The 22589-nt window shown below is 38.5% G+C and overlaps 1 protein-coding gene and 1 long non-coding RNA gene across 2 annotated transcripts; one reads left to right on the top strand and one right to left on the bottom strand.

Moving 5' to 3' along the window:
- Positions 1 to 1397: 1397 nt before the first annotated feature.
- LOC127858624 (ankyrin repeat domain-containing protein 55-like) lies at positions 1398 to 21284 on the bottom strand. Its single transcript, XM_052395829.1, has 11 exons — positions 20939 to 21284; positions 15257 to 15379; positions 13182 to 13312; positions 11783 to 11953; positions 9122 to 9250; positions 7001 to 7185; positions 6587 to 6723; positions 5936 to 6372; positions 4895 to 5090; positions 3120 to 3222; positions 1398 to 2139 (listed from the first exon to the last, which is right to left on the bottom strand). Exons 1-11 carry the CDS (start codon positions 20970 to 20972, stop codon positions 1968 to 1970), a joined length of 1818 nt encoding a protein of 605 aa, XP_052251789.1. The 5' UTR covers positions 20973 to 21284; the 3' UTR covers positions 1398 to 1967.
- LOC127858653 (uncharacterized) lies at positions 2904 to 5522 on the top strand. The gene is made up of 2 exons (XR_008039005.1): positions 2904 to 3233; positions 4865 to 5522. It is a non-coding gene; the product is annotated as an uncharacterized LOC127858653 (long non-coding RNA).
- Positions 21285 to 22589: the final 1305 nt, after the last annotated feature.

Below are 22589 nucleotides of genomic sequence, written 5' to 3'. Positions count from 1 at the left end.
TTGTGGTTAATGTATGTACATGTATCTTCATTAGAGAAATGGACCGTGCTCTCTGAAAAGGGTATTTATCCCCACGCTTTTTGAAAAAAAGGTGGGGATATTGTGGTTATCTCCGCCGTCCGTCCGTCCGTCTGTCTGTCCGTCCGTCCTGGCCACTATCTCCTCCTACACTAAAAGCACTAGAACCTTGAAACTTACACACATGGTAGCTATGAGCATATGTGCGACCCTGCACTATTTGGAATTTTGATCTGACCCCTGGGTCAAAAGTTATAGCGGTTGGGTTGGGGCCGCGTCAGAAATTATCACTCATTTTTTTTAGGTTATTTTACATTTACTTCTTTATTTCTACACCGATTCACTTCAAATTGATACTGGACCTGTCTTATGACAATACGGTCAATCTCAACCATGCATGGCCCCATTCCCAACCCTGGGGCGCCCCGCCCACATAGGCCACACCCACCAAAAATTTCCATTTACTATAATTTTTTCATTTCTACACGGATTCACTTCAAATTGATACTGAACTTTTGTTATGACATTAGGGTCAATCTCAACTATGCATGGCCCCAATCCCAACCCTGGGGCGCCCGCCCACATAGGCCACACCCACCAAAAAATTCCATTTACTATAATTTTTTCATTTCTACATGGATTCACTTCAAATTGATACTGAACTTCTCTTATGACATTAGGGTCAATCTCAACTATGCATGGCCCCATAACCAACCCTGGGGCCCCGCCCACATAGACCACACCCACCGAAAATTGCCTTTACTATAATTTCTTCATTTCTACACCGATTCACTTCAAATTGATACTGAACTTCTCTTATGACAATACGGTCAATCTCAACTATGCATGGCACAATTACCAACTCTGGGGCGCCCTGCCCACATATGTCACACCCAACCAAAATTGCCTTTCACTATAACTTCTTCATTTCTACACCAATTCACTTCTAATTGATGATGAACTTCTCTTATGACAATACGGTCAATCTCAGCTATGCATGGCCCCATTACCAACCCTGGGGCACACCTAGGTCAAACATTCGGCGTGGGGATACGCGTCGGCCTCTGCCGCGCCATTTCTAGTTAATGAATGTGCATAAAACGTCGTCCCAGATAAGCATGTGCAGTACGCACAGTCTAATCAGTGACGACACTTTCCGCGTGTATGATATTTTATGTTTAAATAAAGTATCTTCTTAGCAGAATTCCAGTTTAGGCGGAAAATGTCGTCCCTGATTAGCCTGTTTGGACTGCACAGGCAAATCTGGGACGACACTTTACACACACGCATTAAACCTCCTTTTTACAGAGCACGGCTCATATTTAAAATACGTCAATATTAAACTCTTGAAAATATAACAATATCTCCAACACGAAGCGTACATGTTGTTCTTGTTTTAATTGAAATAATAAAAAAATGGTACAGCAAAATGTTTATACTTTAAGATCCATAGTACAGGAGCCCATTAGTAATTTAATCTTCATGACCCCTTTTAGATTTTACACTTGAAACATCTATCAAGCACTGAAAACACACATTGACGCCTTGGTCAACGTAATATCGACGTAGCGTCCATGCCAATAACTTACCGTCTTTGTCGACGTAATATCTACATGACAAACGGGTGTCGTACTAAACGTGTTTGTCGACCTTATGCCGCGGTAACATATGAGCCGTTAACGTTATGTCTTATTCAACGTAATATCGACGTCACGTCCGTGTCACTTACGTAAGGTCGTAGTCGATGTAATATCGTCATAATGTATGGTCACGCATGAAACGTAATAGTCGGCCTATTATCGATTTTTATACGGGCCACAAACGTAATGGCTTATCCGACGTACCGTAACGTAAGGCCCTTGGATTCATTCTCCAAAGCCTGCTTTTTAGATACTACTGTCACGTGATTTGGATCATCGGTCCAGAACACTGACGATTGTAAAAATGTTTTAGTTCACTGGAGTTCCAAGATAAGATGGCGTTTCATCGACAACTTCCGGTCGTTGTTCTTTTTTCCGATGTTTCTTTTTCTTTTCTTTTCTGTTGATCCGCGTGTCAGTATCGAGGCCACCCTCTGCGAGGTCCGCTTTAATGTCTGGTAAAACAACTCGACCCGAAATTCTGCAAACAATATGTGTACCTTTATAAAATGAACAGAAACGTATCAACGTCATTTTTTTGTTAATAACTATTTATTTTCACTTGATTGCATACAATGCTTAAAGTCAGTTGTACCAATCTCAAGTCTGTTTCCTGGGTAGAGACAGTACTCGGTGTCTTAAAGAGTGATCTTAAGAAGCTTCCATAGTGGAAATCAAAACCATGACCTCCCGGTCGCCATGCGAAAGACATATCACTACGTCATGGCGACCTCACACGTTAACATTTTATTTATTATTCGCACGAGTTGCCATATTACTGGACTCAGTATGGTCTAAATAGGGCCTGGCTTTCAAACACAGCTCCGCACAGAATTATCAGGGACGACACTTTCCGCTTAATTGTTTAATTCGATTTGAAGTCTCTATAACGCTCAAAATCAACGAAAATTTCGTTAAGTATTTCGTAAAATAAAGTTTACACCTTAACAATCAGTGTTCCTTATAGCAATAACCAAAATTTCAACGCTAGATGTGGTATTATTGTAGATACAAAATGCTCGTGTTTATTTATTTGTGGCCACAATTAATTCCCGCGAATATATCTATTCATACGACACACAATTACCATTTTAGTGTCCATGTGTCGTATGAATAGATATGCAAAACAATAATGGAAACAAGCATTTTGTATGTACAAACATCTATTTTACCAGTCCACATCTGGCGTTGAAATTTCGGCAATTGCCATAAGGAACACTGATTTTTAATTTGTTAAGTTTATTTTACGAACACTTGTATGAAATGTTCTTTGATTTTGAGTAGTAATGTTACTTTAAGGAAGTTTCTTTTTATCGGAAATCCAATATAAGAAGAATGTGCCGTTACTGATATAACTGATATAACTGATATAACTTGTGCGGACTGCATAGGCTAATCTTGGGCGACAGATAATGCACATGCATTAAACCCCGTTTTCCAAATGATTGGTTCTAATCTTACTTGTACGGCACAGTCGGCGTCGGTGATCGCGATCGGCCGTCGGCGAAGTCCTGTCGTAGACGTGTCAAGTGACTCGGAAGTGGGAGTGGGAAGTCGCGTTTTTCTGCATTAGAGGTAATCAAATTGAGCCGTGCTCTGTGAAAAGAGGATGTAATGCATGTGCGTAAAGTACCGTCCAAGTTTAGCCCGTGCAGTCTGCACAGGCTAATCAGGGACGAAACTTTCAACCTAAACTAGATTTTTGTCAAGAATAGATTTTTTTCAAACAGAAAATATCATACAAGCGGAAAGTGTCGTCCCTGATTAGCCTGTGTGGACTGCACGGGCTAATGTGAAACGACACGTAATGCTAATGCATTAAACCCATTTTTTACAGAACACGGCCAATTAATACATTTTACTCTTATATGCATTGAATAACGGGAAAAAACACTATCAAACATGTAAAAGTACGAGCTTTCACTACCGGAGAACACATGCCCTTGAAAATACTCAAGTTGAAATATGGCAACATGTGGCTTTTAAGTGTGACATTTGCGGTAGAGGGAAGGGTAATGCACACGAAACACGGTCTCCTCATGTTTTTTTTTTGTGGCACGCTGTTTTTGAATTGCTTTATGATATACAAACTTACAACATGACCTAGCTTTTATAAGGGCAACTTTGACCTGTAAGTATGACTTCAAACAGTGAGGTAAGTAGACCGATGTTTCATTCGACGCATCGTGTTATGATGGTTTACATTTACCAAGTTATTTGAAAATGCTTACCATTACAAAAAATGTATGGGAATGTTATGGCTGAGAGATGAATTTGTAACCTCTTATTGGCAAATTTGACATTTGACCTTTAAAGGGGCCTTTTCAAAGATTTTGGCATGTTTTGAAGTTTTTCATTAAATGCTTTATATATACTGATAAATGTAAACATTGGATACAAAAAGCCAGTAAAAATTAAAGAATAAAAAAAAAAGAAAGAAAGGTAACCATCAGCAGGGCTCGAACCACTGACCCATGGAGTCCTGTACTAAAAAGTCTACGACTTAGACCGTCCGGCTATCATTCCGACTACAATGCCAGATGTATTTTATACTTTATATAAGCAATCCTTGTAGTCTCACAAAAAATAACGACAACAACATAACTCTCCAAATTATTAATTCGTTTCGCGTTGCAACGCTTTATAATTTTCGGGTTTTTAAATCGTCAAAAGATACATTTTATGGCTATTTTAAAGCATGGCAAATGTTCAGTATTACTGTTTCCTTACAAATATCATAACTTAAACGAAAATTTGCGAATCAGAAACAACTTTTTTCAATTTTGCCAATATACCAAAACGTGAAATGGCCCCTTTAACTGTTACTATAAATTGAGCTTTGAATACGGGTATGACACGCGACACATCGTCCTATGATGGTTTACATTTACTTGAGACATGAATTTTAGGACAGACCGTGGGGCGAACAAGGGACGTCGAGACGGACTTATTTGAACGGGAGGGCGGTATAAATATAAATAGTTGACTAAGAAAAACTTATTTCATGTTACGAGGAGGATAACATGAAACTAAGCATAGATTTGTGTCTCTCATGTTATTTCTTTTTATATACATAATATTGTATGAATAAATCAAATTTCAAAAAGACAGCTGTTTTATTTAAAGTCAACTTTTCGACTTATGTGTTTGATGACGTTTAAAAAAGGTTACTTTACATATTATTTCGTTTGTTGTCGTTTTTTTAGTCGCCCATCTAATCATAGATGCGCCCTCACCTTTCATCGGACGGTCTTTTCGAAGGGGTTCCAGCTCCCCCGCGCGTCTCAGCACACCTCCCGGTGACTCCCGCAGCAACCCCGGGCTATACACCCTCGGAGACAGGCTGTGGGCTCTGAAGTCACCCAGGGGAGACAAGTGTATACCGCGAGTGTGCGGCGTCAATCCGTAGTTGCCGTTCGTGACTGGTTCTTTCTTTTGAAATTTTGAAAAGGCAAGTAAAAGATATTATGATGATGGTGGTGGCGTTGATCGTAAAGATGCTCATGAAAAATGAGAATTATGAGAAATATGAGAAAAATAAATAAATAAAATAATTATAAAAAAATAAAATATAATAATAATAACGAGGAAGAAGATGATAATGAAGAAGAAGAAGATGATGATAATGGTGATGATGAGACGACGATGATGATGATGATGATTAGGATGATGATAATAATCATGATTACGATGATGATGATGATGATGATGAAAATGATGATGATGATGATAATGATGATGATGATATACACATTAATCCGCTCCTGTAATTCACATTTTAAACTTGCTGTAAATATCTTCAGACGTTAATAAAAAACACCCAACATTTTCTTTAAAAGCAAATAAACATGCAGTCCGAAGTTATTATTTGATTTATTATTTGATATACCAAAGTTAATTTAGCAAGACGTGAGTACAGGTCTATTAGCTTTCTATAAAAAGACGAGTTAACATTCAAGAGTCAGTCACCGATTCAGCCATTGGACACCGAACCGAATTGTTTGAAGTCCTAAAAGCAATCATTGTATTGATCTATTCCACTAGTCTTACTGATTGCTTAAATTCGAGATTTTTTTTAGATCTCAATGATAACTTGTATGTGAAAATATCGTGATATTTCGAATCGACCAGCGTTATGCCTTCTGCATACTTCAGTATTTTGTCTTAAAAAAATGAATTCATATTTAGTAAATAATAAATCACAGATTTAAACTTGTTTATAAATCTCACAATACAGAAAACTAAAACACAACCCAACGCAACAGAAAAAATCTTACGTTTTTAGAAAGGGTCGTAGGCGTCTTCAGTGATGGAGACGAAGGCGAAAATTCTCCATTCGCATTTAATAGTTGGTGTGACGTCGTCTTTTTTAATCGCGCATTTATATTCTTAGCATGCACGTCACTGTTGACGTCACCAAAGTCAAATGATTTATTATAAAATGTTTGAGATTGAGCTCCAATGTCAGCGTCAGGTTTCAATGACGTCATGCAGTTACTTTTATGTCCGTTGACGTCACGGGCGTGTACCATTGACGTACTAACTACATCGGGGAGTGCTGTGGTCTCTGAAGATTTTTTGGATGCTTTTTCGTGTTTTCTACGACTGAAGAGTGAACTCAGAAAGCTACTTCCTCCCCCACCGGATTTGCGTTTTAAAACTTCCGGTTTGGTTCCTTTTGATTTTATTTTGTTTTGAATGAGCGTCTTGCAGTCTGAAACAAAAGTTACTACTCATTAACTTTACGGCAATTTTCCTCATATATGTGCTACCATTCTTTATGAAAATAATACTTCTTTACGTAGTACATTTATAACCATTGTTGTTGTTTTTACATGTTTAATACTGGGAAATGTTCATTCACTTAAATTTTCTATAAATTGTTTTGTGTAGTCAATTGAATACGACTGTTGAAACTTGTATATTACCTAAATGCCCAGCGTTGTTCGAGTATTCCAAAGGTGTGACGCCGTCCGCGTCCCGGGGGTCGGGCGACACCCCCAGGTTGAGGAGGGTGCGAACACACGAGGCGTGGCCTGTGGCTGCTGACCAGTGGAGCGGCGTCCTGGAAAATAGCCGTTAAAATATCATATTGCATACACTGCACTTTTTGACCGGCATAAAATACAAACATCGGGATTTGTTTACACATACATGTATGTTCAGCAGAAGCGCGCGTACGTATTCTTAGCTCAGTCAAATAGCGTGTTTTTGACTTAATCATTTAAGTATTGTTTTACAATTTTTCCCCGGCTGAAAACGCGGTTATAGTACTGAAATACAAATTGCGTCGAAGAATCGACTCAACGAACAAATATAGCCCACCAACTTGCCCCGCCCACCTGTCATCCATGTCCCCCTCGCCACATAAATGAGGCCCCGCCTCTGCCAGGTCTTGAAGGATGCCAACATGACCCGCCGCGGCCGCCAGGTGGAGCGCCAACTTTCCGCATTTGTCCACTCTGCTCAAGAGTTCGCCCGATTCGTCGCTCTCCACCAGAAGCACTGCGCATGCGCGACTACCGTTCTGGAACGTTACACAGGTTACACCAACCTCTGAGCAGAGATTTGACTTGAACCAGCGTAGCTCGATCAAATCCCCGCCGTTATAACAAACCGAATTAGGATAACAGAGCCATATGGTTAAATAATGGTCCCGTTGTTATTTTTACTTTCTTTAATTTAGGCCAAGTATTTATTTATTATGAACCAAAATTTATATACCTTTTCCAAAATAAAAGAAAATTATACTAATTTTCATAATATAATACGTAAACAAAGAATCCATCCAGATCTGGAAGGATTTTCATGTGATAGCAGTGATTGTATGTGAGAGGAAGGAACGACAACTCTGCGTGAAGATTGAGGTTACACATGCGCAAACCTGAAGTACTGAGAGAGAGATTACATGCTGTCAGTTTGATAATGAGCACCAAGTGTTGGGTGCATGTGCATTTAGTTTATAAGATACGGTGCAAATGATACGGTTTGGTATCAAGTTAAAGGTCTATAAGAGTCGTGTTCTGTGAAAACTGGGCATAATGCATGAGGCTAATCAGGTACGACACTTTCCGCCTAAACTAGATTTTTGCTAAGACGAGATTTTCTTTAAACAGAAAATATCATAAAAGCGGAAACTGTCCTCCCTGATAAGCCTGTGTGAACTGCACAGGCTAATATGGGATTACACTTTACGCACATGCATTAAGCCCCGTTTTCTCAGAACGAGGCTCGTATGTATTATAAAAAAGCATTATTCCGGCACTACTTTGTTGTTGTGATGTCAAGTCTCACATATTTTTCCCCGTGTGCTAATCAACAACAGTATGCCGACAAGAACCGATTTGTTATTTCTAAGGTAAATATTTCGAGTTACAAAATATAGAATTCATTTTAAAGGTCTGGTTTTCATTCAAATGCGTATGGCCACGTCTTTTTAACCATGTAGAATGATATTAAAGAATTTTAGCTCGGTCATAGTCACATTCGACACCAAACAATGCATACTTTATATAAAACAAAGAAGGTATTTATTTGCGCATGCGTTACAAGAAATTATGATGAAACACTGACCCCATGACTCCGCACACTTGTATGCTCGATCTAACAAATAATCGTAAGTAGTCAATTAATAGAAAACTACTCAAAGTGAAACACGAGTCCTCACGTGTTGATATTATCAGTGGCGACATACAAATATACAGTTTGCAAGATCAATTGAGTCGCGTTCTGAGAAAACTGGGTTTAATGCATGTGCGTAAAGTGTCACCCCAGATTAGCCAGTGCAGTCCGCACAGGCTAATCCGGGACGACACTTTCCGCCTAAACTTGATTTTCGGCGAGGAGGGACTTCCTTGTAACTAAACATACCATAAAAGCGGAAAGTGTCGTCCCTGATTTGCCTGTGCGGACTGCACAGGCTAATCTGGGACGACACTTTACGCACAAGCATTATGCCCAGTTTTCTCAGAACGCGACTCAATTTAGTAATCGTAGTTTAAGCAAAGTAGTAGTTGTATATTGCAGAGTTATTTAAGCTTGATTGCATCAAAACTTTCTCGAGTCCGCTTCCTGGGAAAAACACCGCGAGGCGAACACCATATTCACTACCAATCTCCACACAGAGTTGTCGTTCCATGCTCTCACATACAATCTCTGCCATCACAAGAAAATCATACCAAGTATTATTTTCAAATAAATTTTGAAAACGGTGTATACGGTTAGGTGTATAATAACAAACAAATTACCTTAATAAAAAAAAGTAAAAAACAACGGGAAAATTATGTTACCACGTGGATCGGCTATCATCACGTGGTTGGTAATGAAGGCAGGAATATGATCAAGCCATGCTGGTTTCAGTTAAATCTCTGCGCGTAGGTTGATTCACTACGCCACGGCGACATTAAATGAATGTAGGTCAGTCGTTAAAGTTTCATATGCTGGGGATTCATTTGGGCGAATACCTGAGCCGCCCAGTGTAAAGGCGTTTTCCCGTCAACATCCGCCACCGTGAGTAACGCCCCTTTCTGCAAGAGTTGTCGGACGTGGTCAGGTCGGTCATGGAACGCGGCCCAATGCAAAGTGGTCATTTTCTGAAAAGAATGGCTACCCGCTGTTGACATTTTTTCAGGTCTTACATATACCACGACACACATTATGCCAGGAGACATACTTAATTCTGGAAGAGTTTAAAACATCGCCATTAAACGGGTCTTTTCACGTTTTGGTATATTGGCAAAATAAAAAAATTGTTTCAGATTCGCGAATGTTCTTTGTAGTTATTATATTTGTGAGGAAACAGTAATACTGAACATTTACCATGCTCTAAAATATCCTTTATATGCATCTTTTGACGATTTAAAAACCTGAAAATTATAAAGCGCTGCAACACGAAACGATTTCATAATTTGGAGAGTTTTGTTTTTGTCGTTAAATTTTGTGACACAACGATGATTGCTTATATAAGGTATAAAATACAGCAATCATAGAATGAGAACGGATGGCTGAGTGGTCTAAGCGATATACTTTTACTCCAGCAGTCAGTGGTTCTAGCCCAGTTAAGGTTTACTTTTTATGCGCCCGAAAGAGGGCATATAGTGATCGCACTGTCCGTCTGTCTGTCCGTCACACTTTTGGGTTTAGGTTTCGACAAATGCTCATAACTTCTATGTCGCTTCATATGAAACCATCATATCTGGTATGCATGCGTATATGGACAAGGCCTTTCCATACGCACAAATATGTTGACCCCTTTGACCTTGATCTTGAACTTGGGGTCCGCGTTAAGGTTTCGAAATCTGCGATTAGGTTTCGAAAAAGCGTTTTTCGGGGCCATATGTCTTCCGATGGAGACAGCTCTTGTTTTCTTTCTTTAATTTGATTCTTGTTTTTTACTAGAGCTTTTTAGATCCAATGTTTACATTTATACATATAAAGCATTTAATGACAAACTTCAATACAGGCCAACATCGGTGAAAATGCCCCTTTTACCTAAATGACCTACTAGCTCGTCAATCGCACGCGAGTGCAAATACATGCACTATTGGTATAACGCCGGACACTACAAGGTCCAGTAACCATTGTTTTGGAACGGAAAGTTTCTTATTTCGTACACTGTCACCCGCATCACAAATAATTCATAAATTTATAACTGAAGGAGGGGGGAGGGGATACTTTATGACATATTATCCCGCTCGATCCACTCGATAAATAAACGCTCACCACATAATTCTGATCAGCATCAGGAAGTAAAACAGTGTCGGTGATATTAGAATATGAGTTCGATAGCGCTCAATTGCGTATATACATATATACATTTATTTGCGATATTCTGTTGATACGTGTCTTGTTAACAGTTGTGAGTACGTACTTTGAAACCGTAGTGCGAAAGCTTCAAACGACGTTTACGATAGATTTAGTGAAGCAACATGCATAGAGGATATTTGTTGGATTCGATGGAATATCGATTTTATTTCCCGAGTGATCATATAAAATAATATTTTCACGAGTGGCACAGCCACGAGTGAAAATATGTATTTTTTATTATCACGAGTGAATTAAAATCGATATTCCATCGAATCCGACAAATTTTCTTTTTATTTTATGCTTTTTCACCGTTTATTTACATTGTAAAAGAGTTTAACTGGATAATGTCGCTGGATTTATAACGTCATTTCGTTGAAAAAAATGACGTCATTTCACAGTAAAACAGTGAAAAATATCGTTATTTTTCACTGTTATTTGTCACTGTTTAAAACAGTGAAATACCAGTTTTATTTCACTGATATTTCTCTATAAACCACCGGAAAGCATAAAATAAATGGTCATATTTTTATGCCCCCGGATCGAAAGATCGGGGGTATATTGTTTTTGGCCTGTCTGTCATTGTATGTATGTGTGTGTCCCAAAACTTAAACCAAAACTTTAACCTTGGTCATAACTTTTGCAATATTGAAGATAGCAACTTGATATTTAGCATGCATGTGTATCTCATGGAGCTGCACATTTTGCAGTGGTGAAAGGTCAAGGTCAAGGTCATCCTTCAAGGTCAAAGGTAATTTTTTTTTCAAAAACTTGAATCAGAACTTTAACCTTCTTCATAACTTTTGCAATATTGAACATAGCAACTTGATATTTGGCATGCATGTGTATCTCATTGAGTTGCACATTTTGAGTGGTAAAAGGTGAAGGTCATCCTTCTAGGTTAAAGGTCAAACAAATAATTCAAAGCGGCGCATAAGGGGGCATTGTGTTTCTGACAAACACATCTCTTGTTTTTATATGCTTACTCCATACAAATCTTATATATTGAATCACCGTAATGAGTTAAAATATTTTCGAAGTTATTCATAGATAAATTTTGTTTGACCTGTGTTTTTCAACTGCCAGACACCAATTACTCGACCTAAACTTACGACCGTTCCAACTTACGATCGATTGGTCATTGTCGGCTCAGGTAATACTTAAAGGCAAACCCGGTATTCTAAAGTATTCTACAAGGTGCGGAAGATATACAAAAGTACTTCGGAGTATGACCGGGTACCTTTATGCGTTTTTTTCCGTACCCGGTGAAAATTGTATTGTATTTGAAATTACTTGGGATACTTGAAAGAAGTTCATCGTACCTCATTATCACCTAGATTTATTCCCTCTGACTTCAGCCGCTTCAGTAACGTCGTCAGAGGCTTGACGTCTGTATCATACGTCGAGGCATGCAGAGGCGAGCGACCCGAGTTGTCCACGATATCTTGGCGTGCTCCCTTCCGTAATAAATATATAAGCCCCTCGCACCATCCCTGTATGGTTGAAAAGATCATTCATTAAAGGTCAAAATTCAACTCGAACTTTAGCTAATCGGTTCCCCTAATAGATTACCGTTCCCTAGGTCAACTCGCAACATATGCACTCGTACTCTTAGGCTATTCATATATCTGATCATAACTATATGCAATAAGTAACGCATGAAATAAGAAATATGAAAAACCTTTTGCTTAAAATTTCTGACGTTTTAAACAGTCTTTTTGCAAAAATCAAAGGTAACAAGAGGGTAATTTCGGAATTGTAATTAACTTTGTTTTAGTCCTAATGTTACGAAACACCAGAGGGGTAATCACGTGACAAACAAGAGTGCGACATCCTTGCCGAGACGGGTATTTTTCGCTGTTTTGTACCCTTCATTACTTGTATAAAAAATTGAAATGCCGTATTGATATTATCTCTATATCTCGACTTCACTCGCTTTGAAATGTCTGAGCGGGTCACAAAATTACAGCTCCGCCTAAGAAAATTCACAGAGAGTTAAGTCAAGATAAAGACCGAATATGAATAGGAAATGAACGCTTATCACTTTCTTGCCGATATGACTGGAAAGTGAGCGGCATTTTAACAATTAATACAAATACTTAAGGGCATAAAACAGCGAAAAATTGCAGTCTCGGCATGGACGTCGCCATCTTGTTAGTCACGTGATAACCCATTCTGAAGCACTAACAATCGATATTCCGAAATAAACCGCCGCCATGTTTAAGTAACACATGGCCTGTTTTGTATAGTGTTTACATTAAGTATTGTCTGTAAATCTCTATATCGACCGAGAGAAAAAAACAACAGGGTTTAACAATTAGTTTATCAAATTTCATTTGAATGTTATTTAACAGCAAAACATAGATTAAATCGACACAAACGTGTACTTGTGAGTATCGGGTCGATATTGCTTGCCGACTTCAAAACTGTGATTTAGTATATAACATACATTCAAACAGTGTTGATTTAAATTCAAGTTTTCTATTATATGTATAGACTAATAAACCTTTCTCCCGATTAAATTAACAGACACTCGGCATGACATCCTACCCCCCCCCCCCCTACCCAGCTGCTGCAGGGCTGCTACCCCCCTCCGAAAAACCCTCAAAATTGTCCATTTGTTATACAACATATCAAAACAACAAAATTTTGTGATTTTTGTTCTTGTTTAAGCAACGAGATAGGAAATATGAAAGGATAAATATACGCCAAAATGACTACCTGATAAGCGGCAATCGAGAGGCATGTGCGACCTTGACCGTCCTGAGCGTTCACGTCTGCTCCCATCTTCACCAGACGTTTTAACGCTGACATGTGCTTTCCGAGCACTGTGTGGTGGAGTGGTGTGTAGCCTACAAATGGTAAATTACTATAAATGCTTGTCGCATCTTTGAAACAATTATATCAATAATAGTCGCGTCCTAGACACATTTCGAAGAAAAGCGGTCACGTTAACGGAAAATATAGAATTCTTAAAATAGCGACGTAGACAAAAATCTACAGTGGACCATGGGTCTATTAAAACACACTGATTCCATAACTCACTGGTCGCACATTCGATCCCCAGCTCAACCAGAACCTACTTACTCGTCGTTCGCATGAGGAGTTAAACCGATATACAGTGAACGAACTTGTTTGTTTTACACCGGGCAATATAACGACCCAGAGCCGTCTCTGAACCAGGGTGTCCTTATCTCGCACTGTCCCACTAAGACTCAACTAACAACTTTTCTTATGGTGAGGTCTATATGAGAAATTCCCCGTGCGCTCGAAACAAAATCTACTACACACAGTTCCATATATAGCAATCATGACTAAGACATACCAATATACATTATGTTCTTCTAATTATATCAACGGAAATAGTTACATAGACACCATTAAATTTAAAGCTTTTGCCTTAATGGTGCAATTTTAGAAGCGTCTATAAAGACACAAATCAGGTCTAAACAAAGTGGTCGCGTTAACGGCAAAATCCAAAAAGAAGCCATGATGTCAAATAAAAATTTATTTTAAAAGCCCTCTCTTTACGGATGCAATGCCAAAAATAATGGTCGCGATTAATACCCCCGTCACAACGGACTGGCGTCCGTACTGCGTCCTTACGGCGACCCAGGTCGCAGTGAGGACGCCAGAGGGACACAGTAAGGACGCAAGAGGACGCAGTGAGGACGCCGAAAATTGCCCAGGACGCGAGCTCACGGCGATCACTTTGAACATGTTCAAAGTAGTCGCCAAAGTACGGCGGTTTACGGCGTTCTGTTAAGGAAGTCGTAGGGACGCCGTAGAGACGCAGTAGTCGTAGTTGGGACGTGGTAGGGTTGCTGTAAGGTCGCCATGGACGTCGTGTGGTCGCCGCTCAAACCCACAGAAAATGATCATTGACTGCAAGGCGACCGTACGGCGACCTAATTGCGACATTGGTACGTCCTTTGAACGTCTATTGCGTCATCAGAACGACTATGGTCGCAATAAAAACGCAGTAAGAACGTCAAGGACGCCGCTCAGACAGTCGGTCGGCTTTGGTCGCCTAAAGGACGCAGTACGAACGCGGTAAGGTCGCCAGGGACGTTTTAAGGACGCCGTGAGGACGCACAGAACGCCATTAACCAGGACGCTGGTGTGACGGGAAGGCGAAAAAAAGCATTTTTTCCGAAAAAGTCATTAGCGTCCTTTCTACGACAATCAGAAATTTCCAGAAACACAGTCTTAGGTCGCCGTAAGGACGCCAATCCGGTGTGACGGGGCTATAAGATAGAATTTAATTAAAAGCCGTCATGTCACAGACGCAATTCTATAAAAGCGCATCGCGTCAAAGACACAATTGTACAAGTAGACGTCGTTCTAATAAACAATTTTATAAATCGAGGTCGCGTCACGGAAATTATCATCTGGGTTACCATTGTTCACGGGGGTCGAAGACGATCATTTTTGAGCTGCAGTGAATCGTACACTTAAGAGTACCCGAGATACTTTAACCCTTTTATGCCTCATGGACTCTCACATCCTTCTAAATAGGATCAATTTATTCCCAAAATTAGGGATGTCTAGTATCTTTATTTCTATATTTAGACTATTTCTTACATAACTCCATTTAAGCAAACAGCGCAGACCCTAATGAGACGTCGCATCATGCAGCGTCTTATCTGGGTCTACGCTGTTTGCCAAGGTCTTTTTTTTCTAGACGCTAGGCATAAATGGGTTAAAGTGGAACATCAGCCGGCTATGGCCAACATAGCTTTATTTAGCTGTAGCGCATCCCCTAACAATTTAAATTAAAAGGTACTCTACTTTACCGTCACTGTCCTTTTGTTGTATCGAACTCGGGTCCTGTTTTATGGCGACGACGAGTAGCTGCGTGTCACCCTCTGCCGCCGCCCGGTGGGTGGGGGTCTCATGATCACCGTCGAACACGTTTTCTGATGAGTAAAAAAATTAAAGTTGCTCAGAGAAAAGGGGGTTAAATGCGTGTTCGTAAAGTGTCGTCAAAGATTAGCCTGTGCAGTCCGCTGTTATTGTTTTTTTTGTTCAAAGTAAGCCTTTTTGATGAAATTCCATTTTAGACGGAAAGTGTCGTCGCTGAATCGCCTGTGTTGACAGAATAGGCTTATCTGGGACGACACTTTACGCAAATTCCTTAAACCCCCTTTTCCACAGAGAGAGGCTCAAATATATTCAGCCTCGAACCCGTTATCTACAAAACAGGGCACCGAGAGCGACCGTTGGCCATTGTTTTACTATAAATTAGTATTATTTGTGCTACAAATGCCTATGAAGTAAAATAAAATAATTCTCGTGCTACTACATATTTAAACACTGTACTCAAACATAATTGTTTATCAGATGACATTTTATGTTTAAGATAATGGAAAATCAGACCACTGTACGTCTTGTCAATAGAAGGAAGCATAACTTATGTAAGAAGAGAGGAATAACATTTCGAATCACTGCGCCCTTGCCTGCACAGGAAAGAAGTAGCTTTTTAAAACCCATTTATGCCTGGTGGACTCTCCTATCCTTCTAAATTGGATCAATTTATTTCCAAAATTAGGGATGTCTAGTATATTTATTTCTATATTTAGAATATTTCTTACAGAAATTCCTTTAAGCAAACAGCGCAGACCCTGATGAATGATGCGGCGTTTGCCAAGGCCTTTTTTCTAGACACTAGGCATACATGGGTAAATTTCTAAATAGCCCTTCTAACTGTCGATGGCTTGCAACAGCAGGCACACATTCAAAGCACTGGAAGCATATACATAGTAATGGCGTGTACACAAAACACATGAACAGAATATGAGGGTAAACAATTCTAAGAGATAAGTCAAATACTTTGTAATTAAGGAAATAGTTTGCTCTCTGAATTTCCCGTCAATAGCCTAAACCACCAATAGTTTGTTTTGTCTAAGTCGTTATCATCTTTAAAGGGGCCTTTTCACAGATTTTGACATGTTTTGAAGTTTGTCATTTAATGCTTTATATTGATAAATGTAAACATTGGATATAAAAAGCTCCAGTAAAAATCAAGAATGAATTTAAAAAAAGAAGAAAAAAAGGTAACCATCAGCAGGGCTCGAACCACTGACCCCTGGAGTCCTGGAGTAAAAAGTCTACTATTTAGACCACTCGGCCATCCTTCCGTATACTAAATATAAGCGATCCTCGTAGTTTCACAAAAAATAACGACAACAACAGAACTCTCCAAATTATTAATTCGTTTCGCGTTGCAACGCTTTATAATTTTCGGGTTTTTAAATCATCAAAAGATGCATATAATGGCTATTTTAGAGCATGATAAATGTTCAGTATTACTGTTTCCTCACAAATATCATAACTAAAACGAAAATTTGCGAATCTGAAATAACTTTTTTCAATTTTGTCAATTCTCCCAAACGTGAAAAGGCCTCTTTAACAATGTTTGACGGATGTCAATGGTTAAATGACAAAATAATAAATCTACTGTATTGTACTATATGTTTTCTCATTAAATTTATATTTTATGGTTATATGTAAATAAACAAATGTCTACCGTTTTGATATCTACTACTATCGTTATTTATTATTTATTTTTTTTTTGGGGGGGGGGGGGGGGGCGGTCATCGTTGTTTAATTTATAATGCGAACTTTAATTCAGTATTTATTGGGCGTCAAAAACCGCTACATCGGAAAGCTTTCAAAATGAAAAGAATATAGTCTAGAAGTTCGTGTCTTCACATGGTAAACGTTGAATAAATAATGCATAAATAGGTTTGTTATTTGCACTTTTTTTCAAATATATAGAATATTTTAGTTTGTAAAGAAGAACAGTAGTTGTACTTTATATACTATATTCATTTCGGAATGTTTTTTGTCCGTATGTCACTGATTGCTTACACGTGGCTTACATTTCAGAACAAATATCCGTTCTATAGCGTCTTTGATCGTGAAATAGTGACCTACTTGGTCACATTCCTCGACATTCATGTCTTATAATTGTCATTTAATGATCAGCTTTAAATAAGAAAAAGTGGGTTACCATAGCAACGTTATGTTCTTAGAAAACATTTCTCGTCACAACAAGATCCGTAATGTCATCATAAATAATAACTTCGCAATCCCTTGATACTAACACTAAATCCACTTTCGGTTGTTAATTAATGTGTATGTCAATAAGCTCACATTTGAAACGTGAGCATACAAACAATGTATAGAGCCTCGCTTTCGGAAAACGGGGCTTAATGCTTTTGCGTTAATTGTCGTCTAAGATTAATCTGTACAGACTGTGTAGACGTCAATATCCACCAAGACTGGAATTTGTTTAGAAGAGACTTCCTTTCCACGAACCATTCAATAAAAGCAGACGGTGTCGTCCCTAACTAGCATGTGATGACTGTAAAGGGTAATCTGGGACCACGTGATATCAGATCTGACTTGAGATCATGTGATATTAGATCTGACTTGTGATCATGTGATATAAGATCTGACGTGTGATCATGTGATATCAGATCTGACTGACTTGTGATCATGTGATATCAGATCTGAATGAGATCATGTGATATTAGATCTGACTTGTGATCATGTGATATCAGATCTGACGTGTGATCATGTGATATCAGATCTGACTGACTTGTGTTCATGTGATACCAGATCTGACTTGTGATTATGTAATATCAGATCTGACGTGTGATCATGTGATATGAGATCTACCGACCTGTGATCATGTGATATCAGATCGTACTTGTGATCATATGATATCAGATCTGACTGACTAGTGATCATGTTTTATCAGATCTGACTTGTGATTTTTTGACATAAAACCTGATTTATCACCTTGTGATATCAGTCCCGATTTTTGATCATTTCCGATCTGTCTTTGGGTCATACGATATCAGATCTTTCTTAAGAATATTTGATATCAGATCTGTCTTTTGAATATTTGATATCAGATCTGTCTTGTGAATGTTTGATATCAGATCTGTCTTGTGAATATTTGATATCCGATCTTTCTTGTGAATATTTGATATCAGATCTGTCTCGTGAATATTTGATATCAGATCTGTCTTGTGAACATTTGATATTTCACAAAAAATAACGACAACAACAGAACTCTCCAAATTATTAATTCGTTTCGCGTTGCAACGCTTTATAATTTTCGGGTTTTTAAATCATCAAAAGATGCATATAATGGCTATTTTAGAGCATGGTAAATGTTCAGTATTACTGTTTCCTCACAAATATCATAACTAAAACGAAAATTTGCGAATCTGAATCTGTCTTGTGAATATTTGGTATCATATCTGTCTTGTGAATATTTGATATCATATCTGTCTTGTGAATATTTGATATCAGATCTGTCTTGTGAATATTTGATATCAGATCTGTCTTGTGAATATTTGATATCAGATATGTCTTGTGAATATTTGATATCATATCTGTCTTGTGAATATTTGGTGTCAGATCTGCCTTGTGAATATTTGATATCAAATCTGTCTTGTGAATATTTGATGTCAAATCGGTCTTGTGGATATTTGATAACAGATCTGTCTTGTAGCTATTTGATGTCAGATCTTTGTTGTGAATATTTGATATCAGATCTGTCTTGTGAATATTTGATATCAGATCTGTCTTGTGAATATTTGATGTCAGATCTGCCTTGTGAATATTTGATGTCAGATCTGTCTTGTGAATATTTGGTATCAGATCTGCCTTGTGAATATTTGATATCATATCTGTCTTGTGAATATTTGATGTCAGATCTTTCTTGTGAATATTTAATATCGAATCTGTCTTGTGAATATTTGATGTCAGATCGGTCTTGTGGATATTTGATAACAGATCTGTCTTGTGGATATTTGATAACAGATCTGTCTTGTGGATATTTGATATCGGATCTGTCTTGTGAATATTTGATGTCAGATCTGTCTTGTGAATATTTGATATCAGATATGTCTTGTAGATATTTGATATCGGATCGGTCTTGTGAATATTTGATGTCAGATCTTTCTTGTGAATATTTGATATCAGATCTGTCTTGTGGATATTTGATATCAGATCTGTCTTGTTTTCATGTTATAACAAACCTGTTTTTGACCATGCTAATTTGTTTTGTAATCAAGTAATATTAAGTATATCTTTGATAATATTATATCAGGGCTGTCTTTGATCTTAACATGTGGTTATATGATAGTAAAACTGTCTTATGATCATTCGATATCGGATCCATCTTCGGATATTTAAGATAACGGATCTTTTTATGAAACGTGTGATCCAATATCGAACTTAAAGAAAGGTTTGATATCAGGTTTTTATTTGTGAGCATTAGCTCACAAATAATGCAGACGCAATTTTGCAAATCAGTATGTCTTAGCTACGGTAGGAAGCTTAACCCGTGACTGCCTGTGTGGATAACTCCATTAAATTTAAGCAGACGACACATGAATGCTAAAAGCGTCTGCTGTAACCACTGCATCTGCCTGTTCTCACCGGTACAGTTCATAGTGTGTATATACCAGCTTGTAAAACAACGTTGGTCAGTCTAGTGTTTATCATTGAAATTTGTACATACTGGCTGCTTTCAGGGAAAACGGGGCTTAATGCATGTCAAATAAGATTAGCCTGTGCACACTGATTAGCTGTATCAATGATTTGAAAAAAAAAACCAACACATCTCGACCTGTGTTTGAAGACACACTCCTTATAAATTTGAATGGGTTGTGGTCATTTCAAACTTGCGATATAAAATTCTATAACATAATTTTGAAAACTGAGTTGCGTCTAAGATTATACAACAGCGAACAAATCCAGTGCCTTCAGCGCTTTGATTTAAATATAAGAGCTGATTCACTCGAATGTAAATATGGACTCTAAGGCAAGTATAATAAAGGGACACGTGATATATCAGTCGTATGAAAGATGTGATACCAAATCTGTCTCGGAGAAAGTGTAGTACAATGTCCGTCTTGGGAAAGTTGAATACCATACAACAGTGTGATATCACACCCAACAAATAAAAGATGCAATACCATATCACATGTAGGAAGTGTGATTCCAGCGATGTTTTATGAAAGTGTTATACCATTTAAGTCAATTAAAGGTGTTATGCCAGATCCAATCGGTCTTTACAAAAAGTTGTGTATCAAATTTTACTTCAAAAAGTGTTGATATCAGACATATTAAGCGAAATGTGATACAATCGCTGTCTTATGAAAGCGATACTAAATAGGTCATAGGAAAGGTGTGATACCAGCTATTTATTATTTTCTTATAAGATTTTGAGATGTCATACACACAAATGTAAATTTCGCCATCAATTTAAGGCAGTCTTAATTTAAATAGAAAACATATATTGAAGTGCATTTAGTATGCATGATTATTATTGGTGTTAAAATCGTTTTTTTTAGGTCGTTGATAAATAAGACCGTGTTACATGAATTACAGCGTTAACACGCTAAAAATTATTAATTTTAGTTATAAGGCTTCATATAGGCACACAAACCAACCTTTTGAAATTCGCTTCTTTTCTGAAGTTTTCATCCTCGTTAAAATCTGCTACATTTTTCTATAAACCCAAGTATGTTTAATCCATATCACTTCAGTCGCGGTGAAAAGAATCTCACAGGTGTATTCCGAATGATTAGCTAGCTAAACTTGTTGAAGTATTAAGGCTACAATTATAGTTGCGAAACTTCGGTAAACATAACCACTTTGTTTAGTGAAAATAATATTTCCCAATCTGTTATCTCGCTGTGTTTAAAAAATATTTACTTCGTTATTTAGGTCAAATTCACGCAAAAGAACCTGATGGAAATAACAAGTCTAATTTGAACAATTATGAAATCTGAAACCATCGAGTATTTATGCATTCGAATACAGGGGCGTATCTAGTCTGTGTCTATATTTGTATCTTTTACGCAACATCGTTTCTAAATTGATATGATTCTGCAAAATGATGAAAGTAACAACACAACAGTGCAAACATGTATTACTATCATCGTATAGAGTTAAAACCAGTAAGATTTTAAATTGACATCAACGTAGTCGTGCTTAAACAAACTTTGATAGGGAACAAATTAATTTGATATAAAATATGATACAATGTATTTCAAATGGTATTCATTCCAAAGTTACTACCACTACTACTACTACTACTACTACTACTACTACTACTACTACTACTACTACTACTACCTACTACTTCTACTACTACTACTACTACTACTACTACTACTACTACTACTACTATTACTACTACTATTTCTACTGTAAATACTACTACTACTACTGCTACCACCACCACCTCAGCCGCCACCACCATCACCACCACCACCACCACCACCACCACCACCACCATTTCCACCACCACCACCACCACCACCACCACCACCACCACCACCACCACCACCACCACCACCACCACCACCACCACCACCACCACCACCACCACCACCACCACCACCACCACCACTACCACCCACCACCACCATCACCACCACCACCACCTCCACCACCACCACCACCACCACGACCACCACCACGATCACCACCACTACCACTACCACCAACACATCGTCCGCCACCATCACCACCACCACCACCACCACCACCATTACCACCACCACCACCACCACCACTACCACCATCACCACCACCACCACCACCCACCATCATCACCACCACCTCCACCACCACTCACACCTCCACCAGCACCACCACCACCACCACCACCACCACCACCACCACCACCACCACCACCACCACCACCACCACCACCACCACCACCACCACCACCACCACCACCATCACCACCACCACCACCACCACCACCACCACCATCACCACCACCACCAACAACAACACAAATAATATCAATATTAATTAATAAGAACTCCACCCCACAATCCACACACACCGCAGATACACTCATGCGTGTGACAAACATTTCAATCAGTGCAGTATATCAACTTTTTTGGCCAATATTTATCTTGTATGCTTCGTTGCGATGAACAGATAACGTATTTTAATTAACACAGCGGCAAATACCAACGAACAATGCATGTAGACATCAAATTACAGAACATTTATGGTCACAATATTCGGGTTAAGATGAAGGTTTGTGGAATGACAAATAATTAATACCTCCATTGTGATAGC

Source organism: Dreissena polymorpha, chromosome 14 (assembly GCF_020536995.1).
Source record: "Dreissena polymorpha isolate Duluth1 chromosome 14, UMN_Dpol_1.0, whole genome shotgun sequence".
In the NCBI taxonomy this organism is placed as follows: Eukaryota; Metazoa; Mollusca; class Bivalvia; order Myida; family Dreissenidae; genus Dreissena; species Dreissena polymorpha.
This window is presented reverse-complemented; position numbering and strand designations above follow the sequence as displayed.